Genomic DNA, 26,788 nt, shown 5'->3' with positions numbered 1-26,788 from the left:
AGAGTTGGAGCTCTGGGGGTGTTGTTGCTTGCTGTGATGCAGCTCATGGTCTGCTCCCCCCCAAAGGAATAATTGCAAGCAGCTGTAGTCAAGACCATTCCTGTGCCTGAGATGCGAAGCTCCTGCGTGGGTCTCGATGCGTCCTGCTTCTCACCGCTCTGCCTTGGCTCATGCTGGGAGATGGGCGGCAGACACGGTGCTGTCGTACTGGCTTGGACTCAGTTCTGAAGCTTCTGCCTCCCCGTGGTGACCTGTTTGGGAGTGGACTAAAGAGGAGCAAGGTCATTTGCTTTGTGCAGGAACTGAGGTTCTTTGTGACGTCCCACATCCACCCTCCTCCTCTGCTTTGGGCTGTTCTTGGTTGGCTCATAGTGCGGGGCGAACCACCCTCTCTGGCCTATCTCAGGGCCCACCCTCTCCAGGGGATAGGCTGTTTTTCTCTTCTGTTGTACAATACAGAAGCCAGTTACAGCCATCAGCGATGGGAAAGGTGCAGCATAACAATGAGCGGCCCCCTGACAGGACTGAGCACGCTTGGACACCTGTGCCCCTCTGGCCCTAGAAGGAAGGCATGGGTGGCTTAGTGGCTGAGCACTGAGAGCCAGAGAACAGGGTCACAACACTGCTCCCGCCTCTCCCAGTTCCAGTGCTGCTGCAGCTTGCACTTGGCTGGACTCTTTGCCAGTCAGAACCCACCTCTGCTATGAACCGTAACGACGTCATGGCCCCCATGGCGTTGTAACCAGAGTTCCAGACTTGCCTGCAGCGTGGCTAGGCCGTCTGCTGCCAGAGACACCTACAAGCCAACCTGCATCTCTTCCTTGAGGGAGCAGTCGCTTCTTTGCCATTCTCGGGGGCTGAGGGCTGTCGTTCCAGGCTCCTGAATGATCCTGTCAAAGCGTTAGCGACCAAGGCAGCCTTTCTCGCTCAGCTGCATGTCCGCAGTCGTGCAGCAGGTGGTGCTAGCTGTAAAGGTTGTTGCTTTTAAACACCTTTTGAGGAGTTGATTTTGCTCCTTGGTTTCAGCAGCCTCTATTCATTTTCCTGTCTAGGCCACAGCTGACCCCCTGCCAGCCTTCCAGATTCTCTGGAGATGATTTTAACTTTCCTGGCTCCATTTGATTATTATAAGTTTTATTTCCTTGTATCTTACAAAGCACTAATTAGCTGCAGTAGCTCAGAACCAGTTCTGTAAGGCAGAGCTAGAAATTGCTCTCAGTACAGCTGGCTGAGATTACTGGGGCCGACTGTCTGAGGCTTTTGGAGCCTGTGACATGGTCACGTCTGCTGGGGCGTGTTGTCCAGATCGGCCCATGACGCTTTGATTGGCAAATGTTTACTCAGGAAAGCAGCCTCTCTCCTAGGAGTCTGGAAATTGCCCACCTAGGACACTCCACTGGCCCAGCGAGGCTGGTGTCCAGTCTGGTACCAGCCAGATTTCAGATACTGGCTCGATGTTTCCGAGGTAGGCGATGAGCCTCTCCAGGGCCCTTGGTATTGAACTACTCTGGCATGGGTCTGACGCTTCCTTCCTGACTCCAGGTGCAAGTCGCTTGTGCTCAGAAATGTGCAGCTTGAGCAACTGCAAAGCCTTCGTCCTCCCTGCCTTTTCCTTTTGGTGATCTGTTCTGAGGTAACGCTTGGCCCCTGAGATCTCCTGCCTCTTCTTCAGGCTCCCCTTGAATAACTAAGACCTCCTCATCCCTCAGGCCCCTTGACCAAAAGATGTTAGGTTGTCGGTCTGTTTTCTTTGCCCCCTTTGTCCTAGATGATGGTTTTCCAGCCGCCATCTGTTTCCGTGACTGGCAGCTGCACGCTACTTAATATACAACTGCTAAAGGTGCTAAGCATTCCTCCCTGTGCCCCCTGGAGGAGCCACTTGCCTACTCTCCGCAGTTACACTTGGGAGCTGGCTAGCACCGCTCAGCATTGCTTTGGAGTGAGACTGGGCCCCCTCCCTTTCTGTAGCCACCCGTGTGCCAAATAGGCATGAGGTGACTTAACTCTGTGGGGCCCCTTCCCACGGCGGAAGGCCTTTTGCTCCAGGGATAGCTTGGGCATCCCAGACAGCAGAGAGAGGCCCAAAGTCGAGCCCGTGTGCCACATTGCCACGTACCCTTGTGGGCAGTGCTGGTGACACGGGTTTTGCCTGCTGCCCCTATTCAGCCGCTCATTGTACAGCCACGTTCCCTGCTATGCTCCGGCATCTTCTGCAGCTGCTGGCATTGAACTCAAGTGGACTCTTGGCAGGCTTGCCAGGACATGTCTACCAGCTTTGCGGATGAACAGCACAGATACCCAGAGCTTGGCTCGTCCCCCTTCATTGCCTCGGGAGGACTCTGCTAGCACGTAGCCGAGCCATGAGCTCTCATCCCGTTTTCATCAGAGAAGGCTGCAGCGCGGTGCAAAGTGTTTCCTCGCTGGCTGGAAGCGCTGCATCGAGCGGGCTGCCAAGCACGTCCAAGAAGATGCTTTTTAAAGCTTTCCGGTTTTCTGATGACTACTACTTTGCAGCCACTCAAGCTGCTGTGGTTTCCCCTCTCCCCCTTTGATTTCGTCTTTACCAGCTTTTATCTTGCAAGAGAGGAAGCAGGATTGCTGAAGGCCAAGTAATGTGGGGCGGCTAGCCCCATTACTGGCCTATTTCAAGCTCCTAGCGAGAGTGGTACCAGAGTATTCCAGGACAGGCTCATTGGGAGACTGCTGCTGTTTCTGCCTTCTCAAGAGAGGACTGATTCTGCCATACTTCCACTGATGGAAATGAGGACTAGCATGGGTTGGCCCCCATTGTCTGTGGGAGAAGTTCTCCAAAATGGAAGACTGTCCAGGTGACCTTAAGATTCGGACGTCACTTCTGTGACTTATCTGCCCTGGTGAGATGAATTTCTGTGCAAGAAAACTGGGTTTTTTTTAAACCTTCTGTGCACCAAACCCTTGGCCAGGTCAATGCCGGAGAGGTGGATGTGTTGGATACTGCAGACATGGGAGTAGTCAGAATTCATTGTCCACACACTAGCATCTGCACACTAGTCCAGGGTCACTTTGTGTTGGATCCCCATGCCTGTCACTTGAAAGACACTGCTGGCCTTCCAGTGTGCAGGACGGGAGCCCATGATTTAAGAGAGGTGATTCTTAAAAAGTCTTCCCAGGAGGTAGAGGGAGGGAGCAGAGTTCTTCTTCTCTTCATGCGTCTTCCCAAAAAGGCCCTCAAGTATTAGCGGGTTAGTGGTTTTGCATGCACTGGAGAGGGCACCCTTTCAACCAGAATGCTGAGTTGCATGTACTGACCCTTGCAATGCATCTGAGGTACATAAGAATGGCCAGACCAAAGGTCCATCCAGCCCAGTGTCCTGTCTGCCCACAGTGGCCAATACCAGGTGCCCCAGAGGGGGTGAACAGAACAGGGAATCGTCACACGATTCCTCCCCTGTCGCTTGTTTCGAGCCCTGACAAACAGAGGCTAGACACACCCTCCCTGTCCATCCTGGCTAATAACCACTGATGGACCTGTCCTCCATGGACTGATCTAGCTCTTCTTTGAACCCTGTTCTAGTCTTGGCCTTCACAGCATCCTGGGGCAAGGAGTTCCACAGATTGACTGCGCTATGCAAAGAAATACTTCCTTTGGTTTATATTAAACCTGCTACCTATTAATTTCATTGGGTGACCCCTAGTTCTTGTGTTCTGGGGTACTATTTCCCCATTTTACAGAAGGAAGGTTTGCAGCGCAGGGAGATGACTCGTTCAGAGGGTGGCATTGAGTCTGTGGCACTCACAGCTGGAACCTAGGAGCTCTGCCCACTACAGCTGTTGCTTCCTTTGCCCGCTTAACATGCGCCCAAAGAGGCTTCTGGCTGCCAGAAGCCACTCAACAGCCTGCTGTGTCTGTGCTTGCCCAGGACCATGTAAGGGGGCAGTAGTGGCTGGCAGTGGCAAGGGGACAGGACATGCTGTGTCTGTCCTCGGTGTAACTGGCCAGGGGATTCACGCTGCCTGGAGTTCTGCACTTTGTGCTGGGCACAGGCTCCAAGATGACCCGAGCAAGGGCTCGCTGAACCCCTCTGCCGCACTGTGGGTGCAGAGGTCTGAGCGGGGCACCCAGTGGAAGACTCTCCTTGCTCCAGTGTGTTTCATCTCTCTCCTCCCAAATAAACGGCATGGAACCCTTCCCCGCGAATGGCAGAGCCTGTCGGTGTGGTCATTGTGGGCGGATGCTCCTGGGCGATTGGGTTGGCGAAGCGTGCGGGATGTCTTGCCTTTATGGAGTCTCTTCAGCCCCACAGCTGCGATGTGAGTACAGCTGAATCCAGGAGTGAGTTTGCACTGATGAGATTTTCCTCTCCCAGCACCGTCCAGTGCACAGTTCTTCCCTTTAAAGACGCTTTCTGGCTCCATTTCCCTTCATTGCTGTGCCCTCTCTGAGAACAATGTGGTGTGGCACGGCTGCTTGTAATGGGTGCTGTAATTCCCCTTTTTACAGCCTACCTTAGATGCTTCCTCTCTCCTGCCCACACCCTTGCCTGCACCTCTTCCATCTGGCAAACTGTAAGTCTGCCTGTGCTGGCGTGTGCCACGAAGCCTTGCAGTCGATGCTTGTGTGTTACTCTCATGGTTTAAGCAGGCTGGGATGGAAGGTCCCTTAATGCCTGAAACCCCCCAGCAGAACAGTCTCAACCCCTGGGTGCCATGAGGAAGCACAGCAGCTTTGAGACCGTCCCATTACATCTGGGATCTTCGTGCTGTCCTGTGCCAGTTTGGCTGCTTTGCCTGGCAGAAAATGCTGCTGAAACGCAGGCCTGGCATGTCTGCAGAAGGGGCCCTCCTGAAACATGATTTTCTTGATTTAAAAAAAAAGTCTCCCCATAGAGAGTTCTACCTGACTGCAGTAAAAAGGAGCCTCGCCAGTATCCGATTTCAGTGACTAGTCCTCATGTGCGATCTGCCCCATCACATCTTTTTTTTTTTTTTTTTAAATAAAACCACTTGGGCAGTTCAGCTGTGAAGCGTCCCTCTAATAATCCTCTGCAGAGGATCATTAATTAGGTGTGGGATTTTTTTGAACCGCGTTTCCAATTGCTACTTATGTAAGATGAGGAGAGAGGGAGAAAGCTGCTGGACCACGACACGTGTGTCTGATTACAGAAGAAAGGGAAAGTACCCGCCAGAAGAAGTGCAAGGTTGGCAGGAGTCCCCTAATCACGCCCCCTCCGGTAGGGAGCGGATAAGAGGTTTGTCGGTAGCTGGGGGGTCGGCGCAGTCTGCGCGTCATGGGGGAGCGGTTCTGGAGAAGAGCCGGGACGACGATGCAACAACTGCCCAGATGACTGCCTGAGAAGTGGCTCCTCCAGGCACAGGAAGCCTGTGACTCTCGCACTGCCCCTGCAACAGCGTGGACACGCTCATGGAAGTGACACAAGTGGAGTGTGTAGGCAGGGTCGTGAGCATGTCGGTCCCGGGACATTCCTTTATGGATTGGTGGCTTATTGCAACTGTCTGCAAACCACCAACCCCACTCCGGCTGCTTCCCCTCTTCTCCCTCCCTGATGCCTGCAGGGGGTTGATGGGCCAGTTCACCTCGAAAGGTCTGTTCCACCCTGGTCTGAGCTGGGAGGCACCGCGAGCGCGTCCGCACTAGAATCGCGATGGCAGCTCAGCTGTGCCCTTGTACTACTGCTAGCGCGGATTTGCCCGGCTCTTCCCACCGTGTAGCTAGATACCGCTGCTTGTGGAGGGGGCGTCTGTCGGAGGGAGGGCTTCTCCCGCCAGCACAGCGCCGTCCACACCAGCGCTTAGGCCAGTGTAACTTCTATTTCTTGGGGGCGGTTTTTTCACACCCCTGAGCCGCTTAAATGATGCTGAAGTGACCGCCAGTGTGTACACGCCCTCAGTCTGATTTGAAGAGCACCTCTGGCGCTCAAAAGCTTGTCTTCCAACGGCAATGGGTCCACGAGTAGCTATTGCCTCTCCACACATGGCTGGTGCCTCTGGTGGAAGGTGGGGTGGGCATCATTAACAACCATGTTAATTGGGTCTGATCCTAGCCCCTCTGTAGGCCTGGGGGGTGAGGTGAGAAATTGGGTGATGGTTGCTACCCTAGCGTCCCAGGTGCTGGAACGAGGCTAAAAGCCCACTTCGCTGGTGCTATGTGAGTGGATGCTGCTTCTTTCCCAGTAAAAGGTTGGTTGTTCTTTGCACGTACCACGGAAAGAAGGAATTGGTTAAATTTCCAGGAGCCCTTCCTGATGGGCCAAAAGTAGCACTCGGGAAGGTAACGCAAGCCTGAACTGAGTGAGCCCTTTTCCTCGGTGCGTTTGGCACTGGGGTGATGGTGTTCAGCTCGAATGGGAGTGGCTTTGGCCTGGCGGTGGGAGTGGAAAATACCCGCTCGTTGTCGGCATCATCTGTTCCATAACGCAAGGGCGCAGCGGTCAGCTCCTTGCCCATGTGAACTCCACGGGGACTTGGTGCGCGAAGGGAGGGTTGGCTCTCACAAGCAAGTGACAACTGTCGGTAGTTGTCCCTCATTCGACAACACCTCATCCCTCGTCTCTTCCCAGCCACTGCCCCGTTCTGCTTGCTCTCCAACTTGGCAGTACAATCTGTCACTAGGGACCTTCCCACAGGTACATTCTGTGGGTGGATCCGGCCTCTCTTCCTCTCTCTCGTCACAGAAATCCATCCCTTTGCCCACAGGACTGCCGAAGCCATTTGCTAATGTGGGGCCTGGCAAGCTCTTATCTGGATTACTGCAGTCTCTTCTCTGGCCTGCCTAGCTTCCCTGCAGGCAACTCCACCGTCTCCTGCCAAAAGGGCTCTTTCTATTCTTCGCCACTGTCCCTCCATTGGCTCTCCCTTGCCTTCCACAGCAAGTTTATACCCCTCAGCCTGACCTTGGAGACCAGGCCAGAGAACTTTGTCTGCTCTTACTCCTCACACTGTTTGTCTAATTCCCTCGCTACTTCCACTCTCCTTCAAAGCTTTCCCACCCTGGCTGCTTGAGGTCAGTGCCTGTCCAATGCTTCCCTCCTTTCGAAATCCCTCCTCCCTGTGCTACTGCTGTACGGTTCCTCCACGCTAACTCTCTGCTGCTGCACTTGGTTTGAAAGCGAACCTGCTCAGAGCGCCTCACTCCCCAAAAGCCCAGTGCAGCAGCTGCATCGCCTTCCAATGGTGCCTGGAACCCTGGTTCTAAATCCCTGGGCTTCTGTCCCTAGGCTATCGGGTCTGTCATTTCTCTGGAAAGCACCAGGCATGTTATTGGTACAGCAGGCTAGCCGCTTAGCGATGGTTTCCATGGAGAATGCCTGCATCCTGCATGCAGCAGGGCACTGGACCGGTTAATGCATTGTTGGCCGGTTTCCGGGGGGCGGTGTGGGAACTTTTTTCCTCTTTCTCTTGGCATGCGAGTCTCAACGTTTGAAGGGCAGGGGTCGCAGTCAGTGTGTCTCTGGGGATGTGGGGCAATCTGCTGGGTGGGCTGAGGGAGAAGAATTCTGTTGGCAAGCTCCTTTCCCCATGCCCCGAGCTGCGTAACTGAGAGCGAGCGCCAGGAGGACTGGCAAGCAGGGAAGAGTTTGGCTGGAGAGTGGCTCGTTATTTCTAGCTCTGCCTCACAGGGGCTCTCGAATGCCGCTTCTGGCCCGGGGCCTCCGTGGTTAAACACCGCTCCGCAGTGGCAAGGCTGGAGCTAGGCTGATGGTCTGTGCAGAGAGAAGCCCTGACTGGAGGGAGAGCACTTGACCTCCGTGTGAGGGAGGGAGGCGTATCCCCACTCGGCAGGTGGGGCACAGCTAGTCAGTTGGGGTGCTGACCCGGCCTGGAGCTCTTGGAGCTGTGGATGGTGTCATGGGGCAGCAGGGTGGGAGTGGGGCTTTGGGCTGCCTTTCTCTAAAGTGGCTGAGAATCACACCTGGATTTTTTTTCCTCCTTTTCAGGGATGCTTGAATATGACCCAGCCAAGAGATTTTCAATACAACAGATAAGGCAGCACAAGTGAGTGTTCTGCTTCCTCCTCTTAGTCATTCTCTTTCTGCTGCTTATGCTAATGGGCCTGTGCTCGCTGTGAACTTGTTTTTTCTTTTGACAGCAGACACGTGGCAGTCAGTAGATATCCTTCCCCCCAGCTCTGCTGGAGCTCTGGCAGCTTCCATGCAAATCTAGTTGGCTTGCTTGGTTTAAGCGTGGAGCTGGAGCATTTGAATTGCTCACCGGTAAATAATGAACATGTTTAAATGTGTTTCTAGCACCGATACTGACACTCCCAAGCCAGGTAGCAGTAGTGCAGGCAGGGGGAGGTTGCGGGGGGTGGGGGAGACTGGAAGTAGGGATTTGGATTAATGTCTTCTGCCTCTTTAAATCCAGTGGTTCAGTCCCCTGGATCTTTGGTCTAGGGGCAGAGGTGCCCCGGCCGGTGGCTGCGCCGTATGGAATCCAGTGGCCGAGGAAGGTTTCCTTTCTAACATTGTTCTTTACCCCACCCCGCATCCCTGCCCTTGCTGTAGAGAAGGAAAATCCCGGCGTCCCTGAGCGTACGGGGCAGTGTGACCAGGCTGCCTCGGCGCAGAGCTGCCCTGGGCGGGTAGAAGTACAAACCGAAAGCGCTAGAAGCTCTTCCTGCTCAGAGCAGAGACAAGCTGGGGGGCCTTTGCTGCCCGCTGGAACGCAGCCGCTGGGCAGGACCCCTGCTGGTGACTTGCCTCAGCGCTTTTGGGAACCACGTCAGCACCAGGATCCCATCCTGCACGGCGCTCGGCCTGCTCTGCTCCGGCTGCAGCCCGAACCACCCGGGGCCTTGGTCTTTCCTATGGAAAAGCGAGGGCTGTAGCTCGGGTGCTATCCCGTGGTCCCCTGGTGGGGCAGGAGACGGGCGAAAACCTGGGGCCAAGCCCGAGAGGGGTTTGAACACGGCTGGGGTTCTGTAGCGCTGCCTCGGCCGAGGGCCTGGAATGAGCAACGGTCCGAAGAGCAGCTGCTTGCTCATGTAACAGGCACGCTGGCCCCTCGGTAGCAGGGCAGCTGTCGTCTTTCTGCGACCCCTGCATGCTGGCCGTCGGCCTGGGCCTGGGATGGGGGTGTGCCCTGGCAGTGGCCAAGACCCGGCTTAGTCCTGCGCCGTGGAGGCGCCTCTGAGGGGTGACCTTCTGAACTCGGCAGGAGCAGGAGGCACCTGGCTTTGTGGCCCAGCAATTCCTGCAAGCCCCGGGCTGGCTGATCTGCTGCACCCTGATGATGCCGCCAGGCCCTCTCCCTCTCCAGCACGGACGCCTTCAGTGCCTCTGCTGTGCTCCCCTTCTCGGGACCCCTCCCACTGCACCCTCTTGGGAGCAGGGTCTGCTGTGCAGACTCTCTGGTGTCAGCCAGACGCCTGCCTCCCGTCCCCTCATTTCCCCCAAACTGAATTAATTCCCTTGCATTACGTTTGTTTCCACAGCGCTGGATTTTGGTTCAGCAGGGACAGGCTAACCTTTCCCAGCCCTTTCCGCACTCCGGCGGCTCCCAGTTGCAGTCTCCTGAACTGGAACAAATTAAAATTCTCCTACCCCGCCAGCCATGGCAAATGATTCCATCTGAGCAGACTACAGCCGCCCCCCGAGTAATAATGACAGAGCCCTGGAACCTGCTGCCTTCCGGGCAGGGCCAGCTGGGGTAAACCAGCCTGGTAGCGCATCTTTCAGCAGGCTTGGGCGTAAGCGTCTCTGCCGAGTGCTGGTGCAGCCCCATTGCCCAGGGCTCTTGGCTCTCCAGGGATCGCTAACCCTCTTCTCGGTGCCCTGCGCTGCTACTGAAGGGCTTAATGCTCCTGAACGGCATTTGGTAACTTGAATTCAATGGCCCTGCAGCAGCACTTGAAAAGAAAATCGAAAGTGATGAAGTGGCTGCAGAATCCTGCCTCTGCCTCTGGTTTCCAAAGCAACCAACGGGCCTGCTTCCCCAGCAGCGTCATGCTTGATTTGTGCGGCCAGAGATCTGATTGCAACGGTCCGTAGCCAGCGAGAGGGAGCGCTTGACCCTTCATCGGCAGGAGTGCAAGCTGGCCTGTAGGCTAGAGCGGGTGACACCCCCTTCATGGCCCCCCTCCCCCCCGGGAGGCTACTGCCCTTGGCAGCAGATGCAAAGGGTATCTGGAGCGGTTTTCCTTGCTGTTCAGGTGCATGGCCTTGAAATCCTGAGGGATCGGTTCGCCTGTGGCCAGTGATGCCCTGAGCATACTTGGTGGGGCCTGTGCCTCTGTTCCCAGGGGCTGTCTCCAGCGCTCGCTGGGGCATTGGCTTGAGGTCAAATAGCCCCTTCCGGTGGGTGGGGAGGGGGCATGCAAAACCCACATTCTCCCCAGCGTGCAAGGTACTGAAGAGAAAAGCACCAGCTCCTCTCCTGCTCTGCCTCCGGGTCTCTCTCTCTTCTGTGCAGCGCACAGGTAGGAGCTCTCAATTCGTCTGCCCACACCCTGCAAATGAGTCTCAGCATGTGCGTGTGAAGGCGTTAACGCCCCCGCCTGTGCTCGGCGCACCATGCTTCCTCCTGCGCCTCTCTGGGGCGAAGACTGACATGCGCCTTTGGAACCCGCATCTTCCCTGCTGCTTTCCAGCTCTCGCCAGGCGGAGGCTGGAGGAACCATGTTGGAGCCCTGCACCTTCTGGCTGCAAAGCAGGAGCAGCTAGCGCCCTCCCGCCCCCCATCAAAATACACATCCATGTAGCTTGCCCTGCCTGGCAGAGAGCTAGCGTGTGCCTGCCTTCGCGCCGCCTCCCACGTAATGTCGGGGGTGAAATCAGGCTGCTGCGAGCGCGGCGCGATGGTTCGGACCGTCGGGCAGTCCAGTTTCTGTCCATGGCCCAGATGACTGGGGTGGGGAAATGCTTCTCGGCTTCCCTCCTGGTAAGGGCTGAGTAGCCTGCAGCTAGGCATCTGCTTTCGGAGACCTTGCCAGAGCCTTCCTGTCCTGACTACGCAAGTTGTGACCCAGGGGAGGTGAATTAGCCAGGAGGCGCTCTCGAAGCGCCGGCTGTGCCGGAGAAGTCTGGTGTGAGTGAAGATGGACTGTGACTTGAAAGGAACGGGGGCTCCATGTTGGCTGCGAGGAAGGCTAGGGGTTGGGAGCTGAGATTTGCAAGCCGTGCGGGCTCGTTAGGCTCTGAAGGCAGGCTGGTGTCTAATTGTTCATCCCAGCCTTGCCCTTGTTGCTCCCTGTAGACTGCAGCAATCCTGCTGGGTTTCAGTCCAGCTTCTGTGCCCCTCGGCCAGCATGTCTGCTTCATGGGGACTCCCCCAAACCCACAGAGCGGCCAGCGTAGCTTCCCTCTCCTGCCGCTGGTCTGGTGTCAGGTTGCTGGGGGAAGAGAAGCTCCAGCTGAATCTGCCTGTCCTGGAGACCATGCTGTCTGTGAAGCGGGCTCTTAAACCACCCAGAACTCCTCCGGGAGGGGGCAGGTGGCTGTCCTAGTGGTGGGCCCCTAAGCAGCCCAATGACATTTGGGATTAAGCAGTGGACTAAAGCGCGTTTCCGTCTCATGCTCGCCTCCTGACGCAGCCGTGGCCCACGCCGCCTTGGCCTAGGCTTGCGCTGGGTGGAGGAGTAGCCTGGCCAGCAGTAGCAAACCAGCCTACTGGGAAACGTGGAAAACACGGCTCGGCAGGAAATCCCGTCGTCTGCTTCATTCTGTGAGGGGCTCTTTCCAGTAGGACTTGGGTTTCCTTTGTACTTCATTGACTTTCTCTCGCTTTACATGCTGATTAGCATATATACATATGTAAATGTTTGGCTTCATCTCCCAGAGGATGGAATCCAGCATGACTACAATACAGGGATTCAGGTTTCACTTGTTAATGAATCCTATTTTTACTCTCCTGGAAAGTAGGACAGGAGGAGGCACTAGCTGCTAGAAATTTCTAGCCCTTCCTTCAGACCTTCCTTCATGACTGGCAGCCTTCCTTGAGCATCTCACTTGCTCACTCCTGCCCCTGCCCTTCCTTCTCCCAAGGGCCTCAGCAGGCCCAGAGCCCGCCTAGAATCCAGGGCTTGGAAGAGCCCTCCGGAGTCATCGAGTCCAAGTCCCTGCCCAAAGCAGGACCAGCCCCAACTCAATCATCCCAGGCAGGGCTTTGCCAAGCCGGGACTTAAACACCTCTAGGGATGGAGATTCCACCCCCTCCCCGCCGGCTAGGGAAATATCCAAACTAGACACATGCACACCCTGCGACGAGAGATCATTGCTCCTCGTTCTACCATCCATCAGCACTGAGAACAGCCTCTCTCCAGTCTCTCTGGAACCCCCCTGCAGGGAGTTGCAGGCTGCTCTCAAATCCCCCCTCGCTCTTCTCTTCTGCAGACTAAACAACCCAAATCCCTCAGCCTCTCCTCATAAGACACGTGCTCCAGCCCCCTCATCGTTTTTGTTGCCCTCCGCTCAACTCTCTCCAGTGTGTCCACGTTCTTTCTGTAATGGGGAGCCCAGAACTGGATGCAACACTCCAGATGTGGCCTCCCCACAAAATTGCAGTGGTGACTGGTGGATCTGCAGTAGCTGTGCTAAATCACCCGGTAGTGGAGTTTTCTCTGTAGTCTCCTCTTTGAGAGCCGCCTCCCAAGGACTGGAAATCCACCAGCCAAGTCAGTGCAGGGTTTGGTACGCCTTGTACGTTGAGGGTCCATCAGTGGCTGGTGGCCAGGGAAGGTGTCCCTAGCGTCTGTTTGCCAGAAGCGGGGAATGGGCGATGGGAGGGATCACTTGGTGAGTCCCTGTTCAGTTCACTCCCTTTGGGGCATCTGGCATTAGCCACTGTGAGCAGACAGGACACTGGGCTGGCTGGGCCTTTGGTCTGCCCCAGCCTGGCTGCTCTTTTGAAGAGACCCAGAGGTAGGCATAACTACCGACTACAGTGCATTTGGGGCGGACCTGCTGGCTTTTCGTTTTAGGGATGTCCTGTGGGGTGAACCACATGGTTGTAACTGGCAAACCACCATAGCGTTCACATCCCCCCTGCCGCTCTCGTTCCACGTACGGTTGAAAGGCCTGTAGACCTGCCTGAATACCAAATAGGAACGTGCTGACTTTCCTGTCATGCCAGGTAGGCTGTGTCTGTTGTATGGTCTCTTCTCCCTGCCCCCCCAGCCAGGCTTGGAGAGCAAGAATCCTATTCTCTGTGTAGCCACAAGCAAGGCCCCCATGAACAAAAAGAAGTCTGCCAGAGACCCGTTAGGCAGGGAAAGGAAAGTCAGTGCATGTCAGTGCCTCCTTTTATTGGCGATGAAATGCTTTTGTAGGGAAGTGAGAGGCTGAACTGAAACCTCAGCACTCCGGGCAGATAATGGGCAAGCTGTTGCAGGAGCGTTTGCATTTCAGCTTCCCCTACAACGCTGGAGATCTAGAGACTTCCTATCCCACAAGAACGCTGAAGTTTCACAAGATATGTAGGTTTCCCAGGCCCTTCTGAGATCTCGGAGCCTCTTATGTCCCCACATTCCTCTCCGGTTTAGTCAGAATCTGAACTGCCATATTGGCAACTGCTGGGCTTTCCCCGTCCATGATCACCGAGAATTCTCCTTCCGCTTCTTTGGCGGGACTTGGGACTTCTCTCTTCTCCTTCCCAGAATGGACTGCTTCTTAACTCTCCCAAGCAGCCGGAGCTAGCCTCCAGTCCCTCAAGGTGGGGGTGTGAGAACCGCGGGAAGCCTGCACAGAAGGAGCCTGTGGAGCTGGGACCTCCTGCCGTGTGGGGCTACTCGCTTCCTTGCCCATCCATGCAACTCTGCATCTGCCATGGCTCCTCTGAGAACCAGCTTCAAACTCCTGGCAGGAAAAGCTGCCAGTGTGAAGCACTTTAAAATGCTGAAGTGTCACCAGACACTTCAAAGAGGCGATTCCACGGTCTCTGATCCAACTGCTTGTCCACGTTCTACATCTCCTACCCCTCCAACAAAGGGAGACTAGGAAATTATTCTGCCGTTGGATAAGAAGTGGGGCTTCATACGTACTAAATTTCATACCTTTTCAGTTGAAATGAATGGCATTTTCTTAAGTGCAAAAAGATCAAACGCCTTTTTCATGGAGGGGGGGAATCTTTCTAGACCGATCACGTTAAAACTTGAATCCCTTTCCTTTTCGCACAGCTTCCAAACTTTATTTTCAGCCGTGTTCACAAAGCTGGGTTCTGAACAAGGTTTACTCTTCCTTTGAATACGGATTGGTCCATCGCAGTAGGAGGAGACACGTGAATGACACTGTAATGAACTGCATGTTTTCACTGGACGGACGTACTAAACCGGCACGGTTTTAGCCTTACCATGGCAGCAGCGCAAGTCTCTAACGTGACCATGATGGCATTTGTGTTGTGGAGGAGACCTGTCCCGGGTTACTTCAGGGGAGGAGGGCGATGGTTTAAAAAACCCAACAGGCTGGTTTACCTTCCCAAGAGCCCATTCTGGATCTCTTCCAGCCCCTTGGCGACCAGTTCAAATGTGTCCCGGGCTAGAGGCCCAAACCTGTTTCTAACGTGGACCCGTGCACTTGGCAAGCTAAGCGTCCCTGGCGCGCCCTGGGGAGGGGCGTCGGCCCGAAGACCTGAGCACTGATTGGATGCAGGCAGAACTTGTGGGGGTAGCTTGTGCTGCCCATTGTGGGTGGACGGTGCACTCGCTGACGTAAAGCAGCCCTACAGTGGCTCCAGTAGGCTGGAGGAGACGTTGCCTCGCCTTTAGACCAGATCCCAGTGTGACGACAAGTCGGGTGCCGTGGGACTCCCTGTTGAAAGACCGACAGATTTATTTGGGCATCAGCTTTCATGGGCAAGAGCCCCTTTGTCGGGGCCGCTCCGAGATTGACACATGGGGTTTTACCCGCGGAAGCTGATGCCCAATAAACGTGAGCCTCTAAGGTGCCGCCAGACTCCTTGCTGTTTTTGCAGCTACAGACTAACCCGGCTCCCCGTCGGAGATGTCACCATGTTGATGAAAGTTCCCTTTCCCAGCGAGAGAGGGGCCCCTCTCTGTTCTCAAACAGCCCCTGATAAACAGCACTGTTGCCTTTACCAAGCTAATGCCGGGGAGGATTGGCTTTCAGGGTTTAATTACTGTTCAATCCCTGGCACAAAAGCAGGGGTTTAATATTTAATGCTGGGAGAGCAGTCTGTCAGGGGACCCATCTGCTCTCCGTCGGTGAGACTTCTTTGAACTCTCCCGTCACTTCCCATGGGGGGTGTCACCCTTCTGGGCATAGGCCGCAGAACTGCCTGTTGCGACCGGCTCGCAGGGGGGCCTGCTGCTCTGCATGCCGGATCTGCAGCCGCCCAGCAGCGTGGTGTCACCGAGGAAGCAATCGGACAACTGAAGCCTGACCTTTTGAATGCTTAATCCAAGGGCGTTGCTGCTTCAGGCTGGTGGGGTTATGGGGGGTGCATGTGTGGGGCAAGAGTCACCCCTTATGGAGAGCTGGAGGTGGGAGTCTTCAGCCTCGCTGAATTGTAATGCAGGGCCCGGTTTGTACGGCTACTCGGCGCTGCCCATTACAGTCCTGGGGATCCACTGGCCCTTCTAGGGGATGGCTTTGTAAGGGGGCTGCGCAGCCCTGGCACGTCTGTTCCAGGGCAGGGGGAGATGGGGAAGGCGTCCATCTGGCTCCTGAGCGACTGACGTGCTGCGAGGCCGTTAGACTCTTGATCTGATTAATAATGGCATTTGGCGCTCAGCGGCTTCTCCGGGCAGATGGTGACTTAGAGCAGCGTGAGGGGCGATGGATTAGAGGGGGCGGAGTTCCAGCGAGACGGGAGGAGGCGGAGGGGTGACGCATCGAGCGGTTTTGCTGTGATCCCGCCACATAGTGCTAGCAGGGTGGAGATTGGGGGTCAAGATCCACGGCCCTTTCACTTGCAGGCTGCACGTTCTCTTCTTCCTGTCGGGCTGTTGCATGGCTCTCTGACTCTGGGAGAAAGTGCTTGGTTCTCAGCCCTGTAGACATGCATCTCCTGCCTGCCTGCAGGTCAGAGTGCAGGATCTGTCACGCGGCTCGCTGCCAATGTACCTCGATCCTGCCCTGTGTGTGCGGAGGCAGTAAATCATGTTCATTCCGGCCGTGCTGGAGTGAGCGAGGGGTGAGAGGCTCCGGATCCTACTTCCGGCCCCTTGAGCCATCCCGTTGTGGGTATTTGTCATGGCTGTGTGTACCGAGTGGGGCACGTTCTGGCTGCAGCCATGCTAGAGATGGTTTTGTAGACCCACCAGACCATCTCCTGAGCTCAGCAGCCTGGATGCCCTCAGAAGTGACACCCCCCTGGTCCCTTTACTTCCTGCCGCTGAGCAATGGGGACGAGGCTCCCACATTCACCCTTTTTGCCAGACACTCCAGACTCTGCCCTCGGGAGAAGCCTCCGGGGGCAGAAACCAGAGCAAGATGTTTCTTGTTCATTAAAAGCTCTGCTTGCGATGGGGGGCGGGGGGCTGGCGCCTCGGAGGGCTTCCGGCCAAGAGGGACGCCACACTGACACTCGGCACCTTGGACTCTTTGCAGCTGGTTTCGTAAGAAACACGCTCAGGCAGAGGCCCTGGTCCCCATCCCTCCCAGCCCAGAGACAAAGGACAGGTGGAGGAGCATGACGGTGGTGCCTTATCTGGAAGATCTCCATGGCTACAATGAGGAAGAGGATGATGACTTGTATGACATTGAAGATGAGATCATCTACACTCAGGACTTCACAGTACCAGGTATGTGAGAGGGGTGGGGGAGGTGGCTATAGTGTTCCAGGCCAATTTTAAAACCTTCTGGAGAGAGCGTGGGGTTTGTATGGCCAGACGCTTTCAGTAGCGGAGAAGCCTATTGATCACTGACTGATGCACGGTCTTTAGACAGCCATGGAGCACCGGGAGCATCAGTCCCTTAGTTCTTAAATAAAACCTCCTTTCCTGTGTGCTGCCCACACGGCAGTTTCCTTCAGCGCCTCCGGCAGCAGCCTCTGGGTTTGATTGTTCAGCACGCTTTGTTCCGCAGCCCATTGTACAAGGCCATCGCAAACCCGTTCTGAAGCCCACACGCGAACCACCGTCCTCCAGGTGTCCCCGATCCGGGAACACTCATGGTACAGACCCTGGTGGGGGCAGAGGAAGCAACTCTATAGGCTACTCCCCTCCATTCCAGCTGGGGCAATGGCATCGTGCTTTTCCCCACCACTCCCGTAGCGGCGGGGGGCGGTGTCTGTGAGCAGTAGGAGGTGTGGAGCCGTGGGGTGCCCCTGAGAGCAGGAAAGCGCTCCACCCCCATTCCCCTCGTGCACCCTCCATGCTCCAAAAAATTCCTTAATCCAGGGTTGCTGGATTAGAGGTGCAGGTGTGCTGGGTGGGGACCGGCGCGTCGGTGCTCAGAGAGGCATGGTTAACTTTCCATTTTATTGCGGCTTGTTCCCCGCCCCAGTCTCTGAATCTCCTTACAGGAAAAAATCCTCCCCCCTCCCCCCCGCCAGTTCTACAGCTCAGTAAGCAGCCTGCGAGGGTCAGAGCCCGTAGCCAGGCAGCCCCCAGTGGTCTTCGTGCTGTTGCGGATGGGCTGGCGGTTGCTTTGCAAGGTGCTGCACTTGCTGCCTGGACAGGAGCTGTGTGGCTGGTGTCTTGAACAGCGTGGCTCTTGGGCCGGTGGAGTGTGGTTACTTAGCTGTCGTGGTAGCCGGTGCAGTGGTTCAGAATGGGTTGGATGCCACGGCTCTATGCCGAAGTGACTGTAAGTGTCTGGGGAGACTGCTGGCTCTGAGGTGTGGGTCGCCAGACTGAGCCACGTGGCCAGAGATGATCTGTGCTTGCCAATAGAGGGACTAGAGGCGGACAGAGGGCAGCTGGCTTCAGCAGTGTTACTGAGCATGCTCAGTACAAGCCAAGCAGGGAATGAGGAGGCAGGGATGGGACACATGATCCTCCTCCCCCCCCCCCTCCCCACCTCATCCTTTTCTCCTCCCTTCCCCCCCAGGTTTCTGAGTAGGTGTCCTTTGACTAACGGCGAGATGGGTGTCCTCAGGGCAGACACCAGGCCTTAGAGTGGTCTGGGCCTTGCTTTGCTCTTGGCTCCCCGATGGTGTGTGATCTGGGAACCCATCCCTGGGGCGCCGAGAGCCCAGGCAGCTTTTCGCTTGGGGTAGCCGATGCCCTCGGGGGCCTGGGTTAATCGTCCAGCCTTGGGTTGGGCTCTCGGCAGCTACCTGCACAGGACTGGACTGTGTGTGCCGCTGCCTGGGCAAGCAAGCCGAGTAAACGAAGCCACGAAGTCGTAGCATCTTGTAAAATCCCTTCAGGGAGTGTCTAGGCCAATATCCCTCCCGGGGGGACATGCTTGGGCAGGGAGGAGCCTTGCTTTCACGTGTAATTCCCTGGGCCTAACAATGGTTTAATAGGGAAACCGTGTAGCTGCTGAAAATCTGCTGCAGGCTCGGCGGTATGAAGTGAGCTTCGCTTTACGCTGCACAGCCTGCGGCGAAGCCTCCCCGGAGCAGGGCCGCCAGCCCCTGCCCCCGGCTCCTGGGGAGGAGGCTTCGCTGAGTCAGTGGACTGAGTTTGAGTTTAAGCAGTACGGTTAGTTAAACTCGAACAACCCTCGTCTGCTAAGGACGGGTACCCGCCCTGCAGGCTGACTGCCGAGCTTTGTCGGACTGCTGCAGCCTTGCCCGATAGCAGGGACCACGCAGCCTTGGCTGAGCTGCGACTTCTCCCGTGTCCTCATGGACGGTCCTTCGGTTCCATGCAAAGGCTCGGTAGGCTCCTGAAACTGCCTAACCACTAGGCCCTTACTGCCCCATCTTCGCGGGGGGGAGAGCAGCGAATCTGCCAGAGGGTTTTCTCCGTTGTCTGGGCCAAGGGGCTCTGGCACTTGCTCCGTTCCTCCGAGTCCTTACGAGGTCAGTGCCTTCAAACCGGGAGCCGAAGGCCGGGTCCCGTTGCCATGTTCAGACGCTGACGGCACTGACCTGATTTTTGAGGCACCCCAGGAGAAGCCGGGGGTGTCTAGGGGCATGGGCAGCTGTCTCTAGGCAACCAGGTTTGAAATCAGCTCCTGGCTGTGTCTGACAGGGCCACGTGCTCCCAGGCGGCGCTTGGAGGCTGGGACAGAGAATGGTGGGAATCGGAGCCCCCGCATCCCCTGTTCCCACAGGAGCGGAGTCATTGACCGTGCCCACTGAAGGAGAGCGTCTGCTCCCTGATGGCTCTGCTGCGCTCGGCGCCTCTGGCAGCCGCACCAAGGGCCTCCCTGCCCAGGCACCAGCGTCTCGCTAACCGGCTGTTGCTTTCCTGTGCATTCCCCAGGTTCAGAGGAAGACGCTAAGGCAGGGCTTAGAGAGGCCAGAGCAGAGCAGATGGGGGATCTTGCTGAGCCACGCGCAGAGGAAGCCGAGCTGCCCGCGGACGGGAGCATTGAAGAGGAATTCCAAGTGTAGCCTAGTTTGCTGCCGCAGACCAGATAGTTTGTGTGTCCTGCTCGAACTCTAGTGCTGGCTTAGAATGGCCTGCGCCCCAGCAGGACCGTCCCCCTGACTTCAAAAAAGCCGTACCCCTGTTCCAGGAGGGAGGCTGCCCCTTTGTTACACCCCGATTCCCCGTCAGGTCTCCACGCCCCCGCAGACCTAGCATGGAAGGCCCCATGCGCCTTGCTGAGACTGGTGCCTATGCCAGCCAGCTGCCTTGCTCCCGCTCAGCTCGGTCGCGGCTGGGAACCCTGCAGTTGTCTGGTTTGAGTTTTGATTTGTATTACAGAAGCTTTTTTAAAAGCATGTTTTTCGGGAGCCGAACGGTGGAAGGTTTGCTTAGCCCAGGTGTCTCGTGCTGCATTGGTTGCTCTTTCCTGGGCCTCGGGTCAAAGGCACTGTGGCTTGGCTTGCCCTGTGCATGGGACCGCCAGGGACAGGCAGTCTGCCTCAGTGTGCCTGCCAGAAGCTGGCTTGATCCAAGTTTGGGTTCGTGACTAGGAAGATCCGGTGCGCTTTGTCCCTTGGGTTGGGATTAGTCCCTCCAAGGGGTGCTCAGTCCCCCAGGACATCAGCTGTGAGGGGGCAGCCAGCTGGGACACAGGGAAGCTGCTTTCAAGGTTTGGCTCGGGGGGGGGGGGGGGGGGAGTCTAACGGTGAATAATTAGCCAGTGGGGCCGTTTCCCGGGCCGTGGTGCTGCCTTTAAATCCAGACTGGAGCATTTCCCGAAACGATCTGCCCCTGGAATGGCTTGGGCCGGATCTTTGATCATCAGACTGACCTGCTGTGTCTGACAGGCCACATTGGCCCCTTCTGGGGGCCCTCTGCCACATGGCTTGCAGTTCTGGTGGGGCATGGGTGCTTAGGGAGCGGGACCGGGCCGGCCTGTGCGCTCCCACCGTCGAGGGACTGCTCGTACAGGGAACAACGATCTTCCCTTCCCTACCTTGTGGACTCCTCCCGCTCTGCGAGCCAGCCTCCGCCTTGGAAGAGAGTTAAATTCCATTAAGCCTGAAAACTTGCTAATGGCTCCGATCGATTGAGCCCTGCTCCTTCGGGCAGCAGAGCCAGGGAGGAAATGACTCCTCAGCGGGGGCAGGAGTTCTGTGGGGGAGGAGGGTAGGTGCCTGGTTAGCCCCTCCATTGGTCAGAGGAAGAAGGGGCTTTGAAGATTGCTGCTGCGCTGTGGAGACGGTCCCAGCTATCGCGTGAGGGACGCGACGTTTAAACAGCCCCGCGTAGGAAATCACAGGGAGGACACGTCCCAAACCGTCGCCTCCAAAGGGGCCGTTTCCACTCCAGGGGCGACGTTAAGTGCGGGTTGGGATCCTGCTTGCTGCTTTGTCTCAGACATCTGGGTAAGGCCGCGTCCCGCACGGTCCATTCCCCTGTTAACCCTCTCCAGCCCGAGCTGCAACCCACCTGTCAGGCAGCGACAAGTGGCTGCTGTATTGGTTTTGTGGCCCGCTCCTGACAGCCAGGGCATGGCTGGAAAATGAAGCCAAGGGCCTGGGTCTAAGAAGAAGTGTCAGGCATTGTCAAAGGTGTGTCCCCTTTGTGCGGGCGCACTGCTTCTGGCCGCTGACACAGGCTGTGACTCGAAAGCACTTTGCGCAAGACACGTGTTTATGCGAAACCGCTCTTGTTGGGGGCGGGACCGGCCAAACCCGCTCTGGGTACCGCTGCTTGGCTGATGACAGGAAGGTTCCGGCAGCCGCGACACAGCAGGTCACTGCCTGCCATGTGGGCGGGAAGACGCCAAACGCCATCGAGTGTTAAATGTATAGTTTCATTGAGTATCAGCCGCGCTCATTGGGAAAGGAGCTAAAATTAGCTCTGAGACACGGCTCCTCCCCCACTCGCCCCAGGCCGGAGACGCTTTCTGGACTCCTTCGTGGGGGCAGGGGCGGTTTCACAACAGCCAGGGGAAGGAGTCGGGTTATTTTTCCGGGTGGAAGCACTAGTGGCTTTGGCTTGAGCCCAGATGAAGAGGGGCAGCGTTGAAACGCTCGGCTCTGCTTTCAGCGGGGATATTTGGGGTGCTGCCGCCATGAAATTGGGGCACAGGAAGGGTGACTGCTGTCTGTCGGGGCGGGGGAGTCCCAGTATGAAGGGGTCCCTCTGCCTGAGGGTGGTGCCCACCACTTGGTTGTGTGTCTATCGGGGCACCCCGGAACGGCACGCTGCTTCCGAGACAGACCGGGGCCAGCTGGGCATCACTGCCTGCCCTGGGCGCTCCACGCTGCTCCTGGGCCGAGTGCTGGGCCTGTGCCCCTCAGGGCTCGATGGTCACAGGGTGCTGAGCGGGTGCTGGGAGTCCCAGCGCTGGGCCCCAGGGGCTGCCACGCTGGACACCGGAAGCGAGTGAATTGCCCCTGACAGGATCAACCCAGGCCTGTTTCGGGGCCCCCAGCCAGCCTAGGATGGGAGCGCAGAACACACCCAGCTCCCTGGAGTGCGCTCCAGCAGGGGAGGCGGGGCCTGGCTGTGGGAAGGGGGAGTGGGCGAAGGAATTGCCCCGAGGTTAGCCCTTCCCCTGCCACACCAATCTGGTCCCATAGGGCAGCGGGGGGCTCAGTCTGCCGGAGCTGGACCCCCGGGATCTCGCCAGGAGCCTGTGCCCCACTGAAGGCTCCGAGGGGTGAGTGGGGCTGGCCCTGGCTAGGGAGCTGAGTAGGATCTGGTTTTGCTCAGGATGGTGTCGGCCACCGTGTGCTCCCTTTGCAGAGAACCCGCCAGCCGGTTCTCCCTTCTAAAGGGCGGGGCCCCTCGCTGCCTGGTCCCTTCTAGGGCTGTGGTTTCCACGTGGCTCTCTGGCAGGTGGGCAGTGACAGCAGGGGCTAGACCAGCCTCTGGCCGCCAGAGCTGGGCAGGGCCCGGTGTGAGCCTGGAGCAGCTGAACTCTGATCCCAGCGAACGCCACCCGGGGCCCTTCGCTCCGTCAGGCCTGGCTGAGCACAGAGCGTGCCTTGTCGAAAGGAACAGCCAGCCTTGTTTTAAGGCTCCTAGGGAGGCGGAGCCGCCTTGTTCCCAGGGTGGGGGACACCCCTCGCTCCTAGCCTGGAGTGGGCCACCTCGTGCTTCCAGGTCCTAGGTCACAGCGAGCTTTGGTTCAGTGCCCAGCTCCTCCTCTGGGGAAGTGCCCTGGCTTGGATTCTGCCCGTCCCTTGCTGCGTGGCCTCCCTGGGCCGTGTGGGCGTGATCTAGACAGTGCTCGGGAGGGCAGGGGATGGGACTCGAGGCCCTTCCATCTCTATCTCTGAGTGGATGGGAGGCAGGGCAGAGGGGATGTGCTCCCTACACGGCAGGCAGCATGATGCAGGCCAGCGGCCGCCTGGCCGGGCTAATCCACTCGTGTCCAAGGGGGAGAGGAGAATCCCCTGCAAGCTGGTGTGCGCTGGGGCCGGGCGTCACCCCCCCCCCCCCCCCCCCCCCCCCTTCGTGGCTTATTGCTGCCAGCTGCAAAGAGGCTTTGAAGGGCCAAGCGGGGGGCCATTCTGGTCAGGGGGAGGGATCGGGGTGGGGCCGGGGGCAGGAAGGAGGTGGCAGGCTCGGTGGGAGCCAGGGCAGCCTGCTCAGCGGGTCTGGGAGGTAACGTGCCGCCCCGTGGGCTGGGCACCTGCCCAGGTGTGGCAGGATGCGCCGTGCTGCCCTGGTGCTTGGTGGTCATGGGGCGCCCAGCGTGGCAAATCCTGCGCTGTCCTGCCAGCCCCAAGGCAGGGACGTGCCACCTCGGAGAGCTGTAGCCAGGTGAGGACAGGGCCATGTGCCATGCCTGAGGGTTGGGGTCCAGATGAACCTCTCAAGGCTTCTCTCCCCAGACACCCCCGTTTCCCTCCCTGGGCCTCAGCGAGGTGGGGGAGGCTCGGTGCCAGCGTGGTGCTGACGTGCCGCGGCCTTGGTGGGGGAGGTGCTGCGCATCCTAAGGAGAATGATCCAGCATCACCTCCCCGCCTTCGCTCCACTCCAGCCTCTGAGTCATCGCTGAAGGGCCCTGGTGCGTGACGTTCCTGCTGGCTGGAAATCGCCACGGCGGGGGCTGGTGGCAAGGGGGAGCCTCGCAGGCTGCCAGCTCCTCTCTCCAGCCCTGTGTCTGAGGGGCAAAGCCAGCATGGGTCACGCGCCTCCTCCCTTCTCCCCCCCCCCACTCCCCCCCGAGCCTGGGCCCCGCGGAGCTGGGGGACGCTCGCAGGTCTCGTTTGTCACCCCCCAGGTCCCCGCCAGACCAACGTCGCCGAGCCGGGAAACTGATTGCAGTGCAAACGGCTCTTTCTGCAGCGCTGAGTCACTCCTCTGAGCCGGGCTGGGCTGCTTGGCACCGGGGGGGGGAGGCAGCCTGCTCCAGGCTGGAGACCACGTCCCCACCCTGGGCAGTGGGGGGCAGGTCTGGGGCCCCTGCAAGGGACCCACTGGGACCGTGCTGCGTGGAATTCCAGCAGCAATTTCAAGGGCCCAGGGTGGTGGCAGCTGGGAGCCCTGGCCCTTTTTAAATCACCAGACCCCAGCAGCCCTGCTCTAGCTGCCTGGCGTAGACTGGCATCCCCGCCACCTTCTGACCTGGATGCTCGCCCCCTGCCGCCCCGGCTGGGAGCAGGCTGCTGGCCCCCAGGGCTCACGGGAGCTGAAGCACCCCCCTGCAAGAGCTGTAGGTGTACCCCCCCGCGTAGTGCCCCCAGGCTGCCTGGTGCTGCTGTGACCCTCCCAGCCAAGGGGCACAGCGCGAAGGGAGCGTCACAGTGCCCGAATGCTCCGGCGGGCGTGTCCCCAGGTGAGATGTGACAGCTGGGAGGGCAGGTGTCCAGGGCTGGTGTTCGGCACTAACCCGCTGGACCCTCAGTGCCTGCCTGACCCAGCCCCTGCTTCCCTTGCAGGACAGGTGCCTGACGAGGAGGCCGCGCCCAACGGGCAGAGCCGCGGCCGAGGGCTGCCCAAGCCAGTGTGCATGAATGGAACGGAGTCGGGACAGCTGAGCACCAAATCGAAAGCGGAGCGGCGGGCGAGCGCCTCCTCCAACCCCTCGCGCAAGGCCTGCTCGGCCAGCAGCAAGATCCGCAAGCTCTCCACCTGCAAGCAGCAGTGAGCCCGAGGCGCGCTGGCTCGGCGCAGGTAGGCGGCCCCATGCCCCACGCTGCTCCCCTGTCCCCAGCGGGCTGAGTACGGCCCGGCGCTCCCAGCTGGAGACTGGCCAGCTCCCTGCTCGGAGAGCTGAGAGCTGAGAGCATCCGCCCCCAGGGTGCGGCCGAGGGGCGCTGGCGCCTTAAACTGGCCTGCAGCCGCTGCTGGCCTGCCCCTGCGGGGTCCTGCTTTGAGCCATTAAACAGAACGACTTCTGCGGCTCCCGGCCCTGCGGGAACTTTGAGCCTGTCTTCCTGCTGCCTGCCTGGCCGAGGTGACTAGGGCAGTGAGTGGCTCAGGTAGGTCGAGGGGCAGGGGCCCCAGAGGTTGGGGTGCCCAGCAGCCAGGCACTGCCCCTGCCCAGCCTGTGATCTCCAGAGGCAAGGCAGCTCCCGGGCTGCGGGAGAGCCTGGGCCTGACGCTTCCTCTTCCTGGCTTCGGGAGACAAGTGGCGGGAAGGTGCCCTGGAAGACCAAGGGCTGTTTGTGGGCTCCAGAGCAGGAGCGCCTCCCCCACTGCCTCCTGGCCTGGCGGGGGGCCACCCTGGCTGTGATCTCCTGGTCCCCTCCGCCCCCCCCGGCCTGGGGCTTCGTGGGGAGCTGCAGGGGGGTCTGTGGGCCGGCGTCTGGAAGAACTGGGCCTGTCTCTAGGCCTGCGTCTGCCCTGCCCGCCCAGTCTGAGCGAGGGTCCCCTGGGGGGCGGGGTAAAACCAGCCTTGTAGACAGGAGTGGGCAAGCGCTTCTGACGGGGCCACTCCAGGATTTTGGAAAGAGGTCGAGGGCCGCACTCTTCCATGATGTGAATGGAGGAGGGGCCGGGGCCTGGAATGGAGGTTGGGTGCAGGGGGGAGACTGGAAGCAGGAGGCGGCTGACACCTAGGGCGGGGGTTTGGGATGTGACCTAGGCCAGGAGGGGGTTGTGCTCTGGGGCAGGAGATTGGGGTGCCAGATCTGGGGGGGGGTTGCTGCAGGAGGGGGACAGGGTTTGGGCACGTGGGGGGGTGGAGGGTTGGGGCAGGGAGGGGCTAGGTGCCAGAGGCAGGCTGTAGCCAGGAGACTTGCCAGCCAGCAGCGCTCAAAACATTTCCCAGCCCTCCTGCGTGGCCACGTGCTTCCTCGAAGAACTGAGCCGAGGAGAGGGGGCGGGGTTCTTCCTGGCTGCCTGTTATTCAAACAAGCAGCTCCCATTGGCCGGTTTCTGGCCAGAAACCGGCCAATAGGATTGTGCTGGGGGTGGGGCGGCTCCTGAAACTCCCCCTCCTCCAGTTTTGAAACGGAAAGGAAGCCCGCAGCCGTGTTTCTGCCTGGGGCAAGGGGAGCCTGCCCCTCCCTCTGCGGCCGGATCCCGCGGCTTGGCGGGCTGGCTCCAACCCCCGGGCCGCTGTAGAGGCTGGGCTCCGAGACCCCGGCCCAGCCAGCGGCGTGGCTGGAGGGAGCCAGGCCGGGACTCGGCACCGCTGGCCTTGCCTGGCAGGGTCGGGGCTCCGTGGGGCAGCCAGCGGGGCCATGCCGGCTAGTGAGGGGCTGCCGGCCGGGGAGGCCTCCCTCTCTCCGCCCTGCCTGGGGCTGTGGGAGAGCTGGGCTCCCCCTGTGCGGAAACCCCCCCCCCCCCCCCCCCCCGCGGGCCAGTGCTGCTGCCCCTGCTTGGAGCCACGCCAGAGTGGCAGGGGGAGGGGGGAAATCAGGCATGGGGCACCATGCGCTGCTAACGCGGCCTCCTCTCCTTTCTCCCCCAGAGCCTGTCCGGGAGCCGGGCGAGCCTGCGCCCTGTCGTCCGGGAGCCGGGCGAGCCTGCGCCCTGTCGTCCGGGAGCCGGGCGAGCCTGCGCCCTGTCGTCCGGGAGCCGGGCGAGCCTGCGCCCTGTCGTCCGGGAGCCGGGCGAGCCTGCGCCCGTCTCCCCGGGAGCGGATCCAAAAAGAGAAACCCTGGAGGGAAGCAGGCCCCACCCGCCCCCCACACCTCCATGGCGCCAGGACCCCGGAGCCAGCGGGCCCCTCGCCCCGATTGCTCGCCAGGCCGGCCCCTCCTCTGCATCAGCTCCTTGCCAATCAAGCTGCCACCTGGTTTTTAATTTGGGATCTGGAGGGGAGGATGGGGGCGGGCCTGGGGGGCGTCCCCCCGTGGGGCGAGGGGGCAGCCCCCGCCTGCCCTCCCTGAGTAGAATTGTGTAAAGCCATGGCTGTGCACTTTATGTTTTAGACTACTGTTATATATACATATATATATTTTCCTCTTCTTTTTTTTT

The 26,788-nt window shown here is 58.8% G+C and overlaps 1 protein-coding gene across 4 annotated transcripts in view; it reads left to right on the top strand.

The window, feature by feature from the left end:
* The window catches only part of STK11 (serine/threonine kinase 11), a 63,602-nt gene extending 36,824 nt beyond the window's left edge, over window positions 1-26,778 (top strand). For 3 of the 4 annotated variants that reach the window (XM_075902665.2, XM_089774901.1, XM_089774902.1), the window contains exons 7-10: window positions 7,935-7,992; window positions 16,500-16,693; window positions 24,301-24,535; window positions 26,280-26,778. In XM_075902665.2, coding sequence (XP_075758780.2) covers window positions 7,935-7,992; window positions 16,500-16,693; window positions 24,301-24,509 — 461 coding nt within the window. In that variant the 3' untranslated portion in view covers window positions 24,510-24,535; window positions 26,280-26,778. Of the gene's footprint in view, window positions 1-7,934; window positions 7,993-16,499; window positions 16,694-19,270; window positions 20,930-24,300; window positions 24,536-26,279 lie in introns of those variants that run through there. The other variant, XM_089774900.1, reaches the window with a different exon arrangement.
* The last annotated feature ends 10 nt before the right edge of the window (window positions 26,779-26,788 follow it).

Source organism: Pelodiscus sinensis, chromosome 32 (assembly GCF_052426305.1).
Source record: "Pelodiscus sinensis isolate ZL-2025 chromosome 32, ASM5242630v1, whole genome shotgun sequence".
Classification (NCBI taxonomy): domain Eukaryota; kingdom Metazoa; phylum Chordata; order Testudines; family Trionychidae; genus Pelodiscus; species Pelodiscus sinensis.
This window is presented reverse-complemented; position numbering and strand designations above follow the sequence as displayed.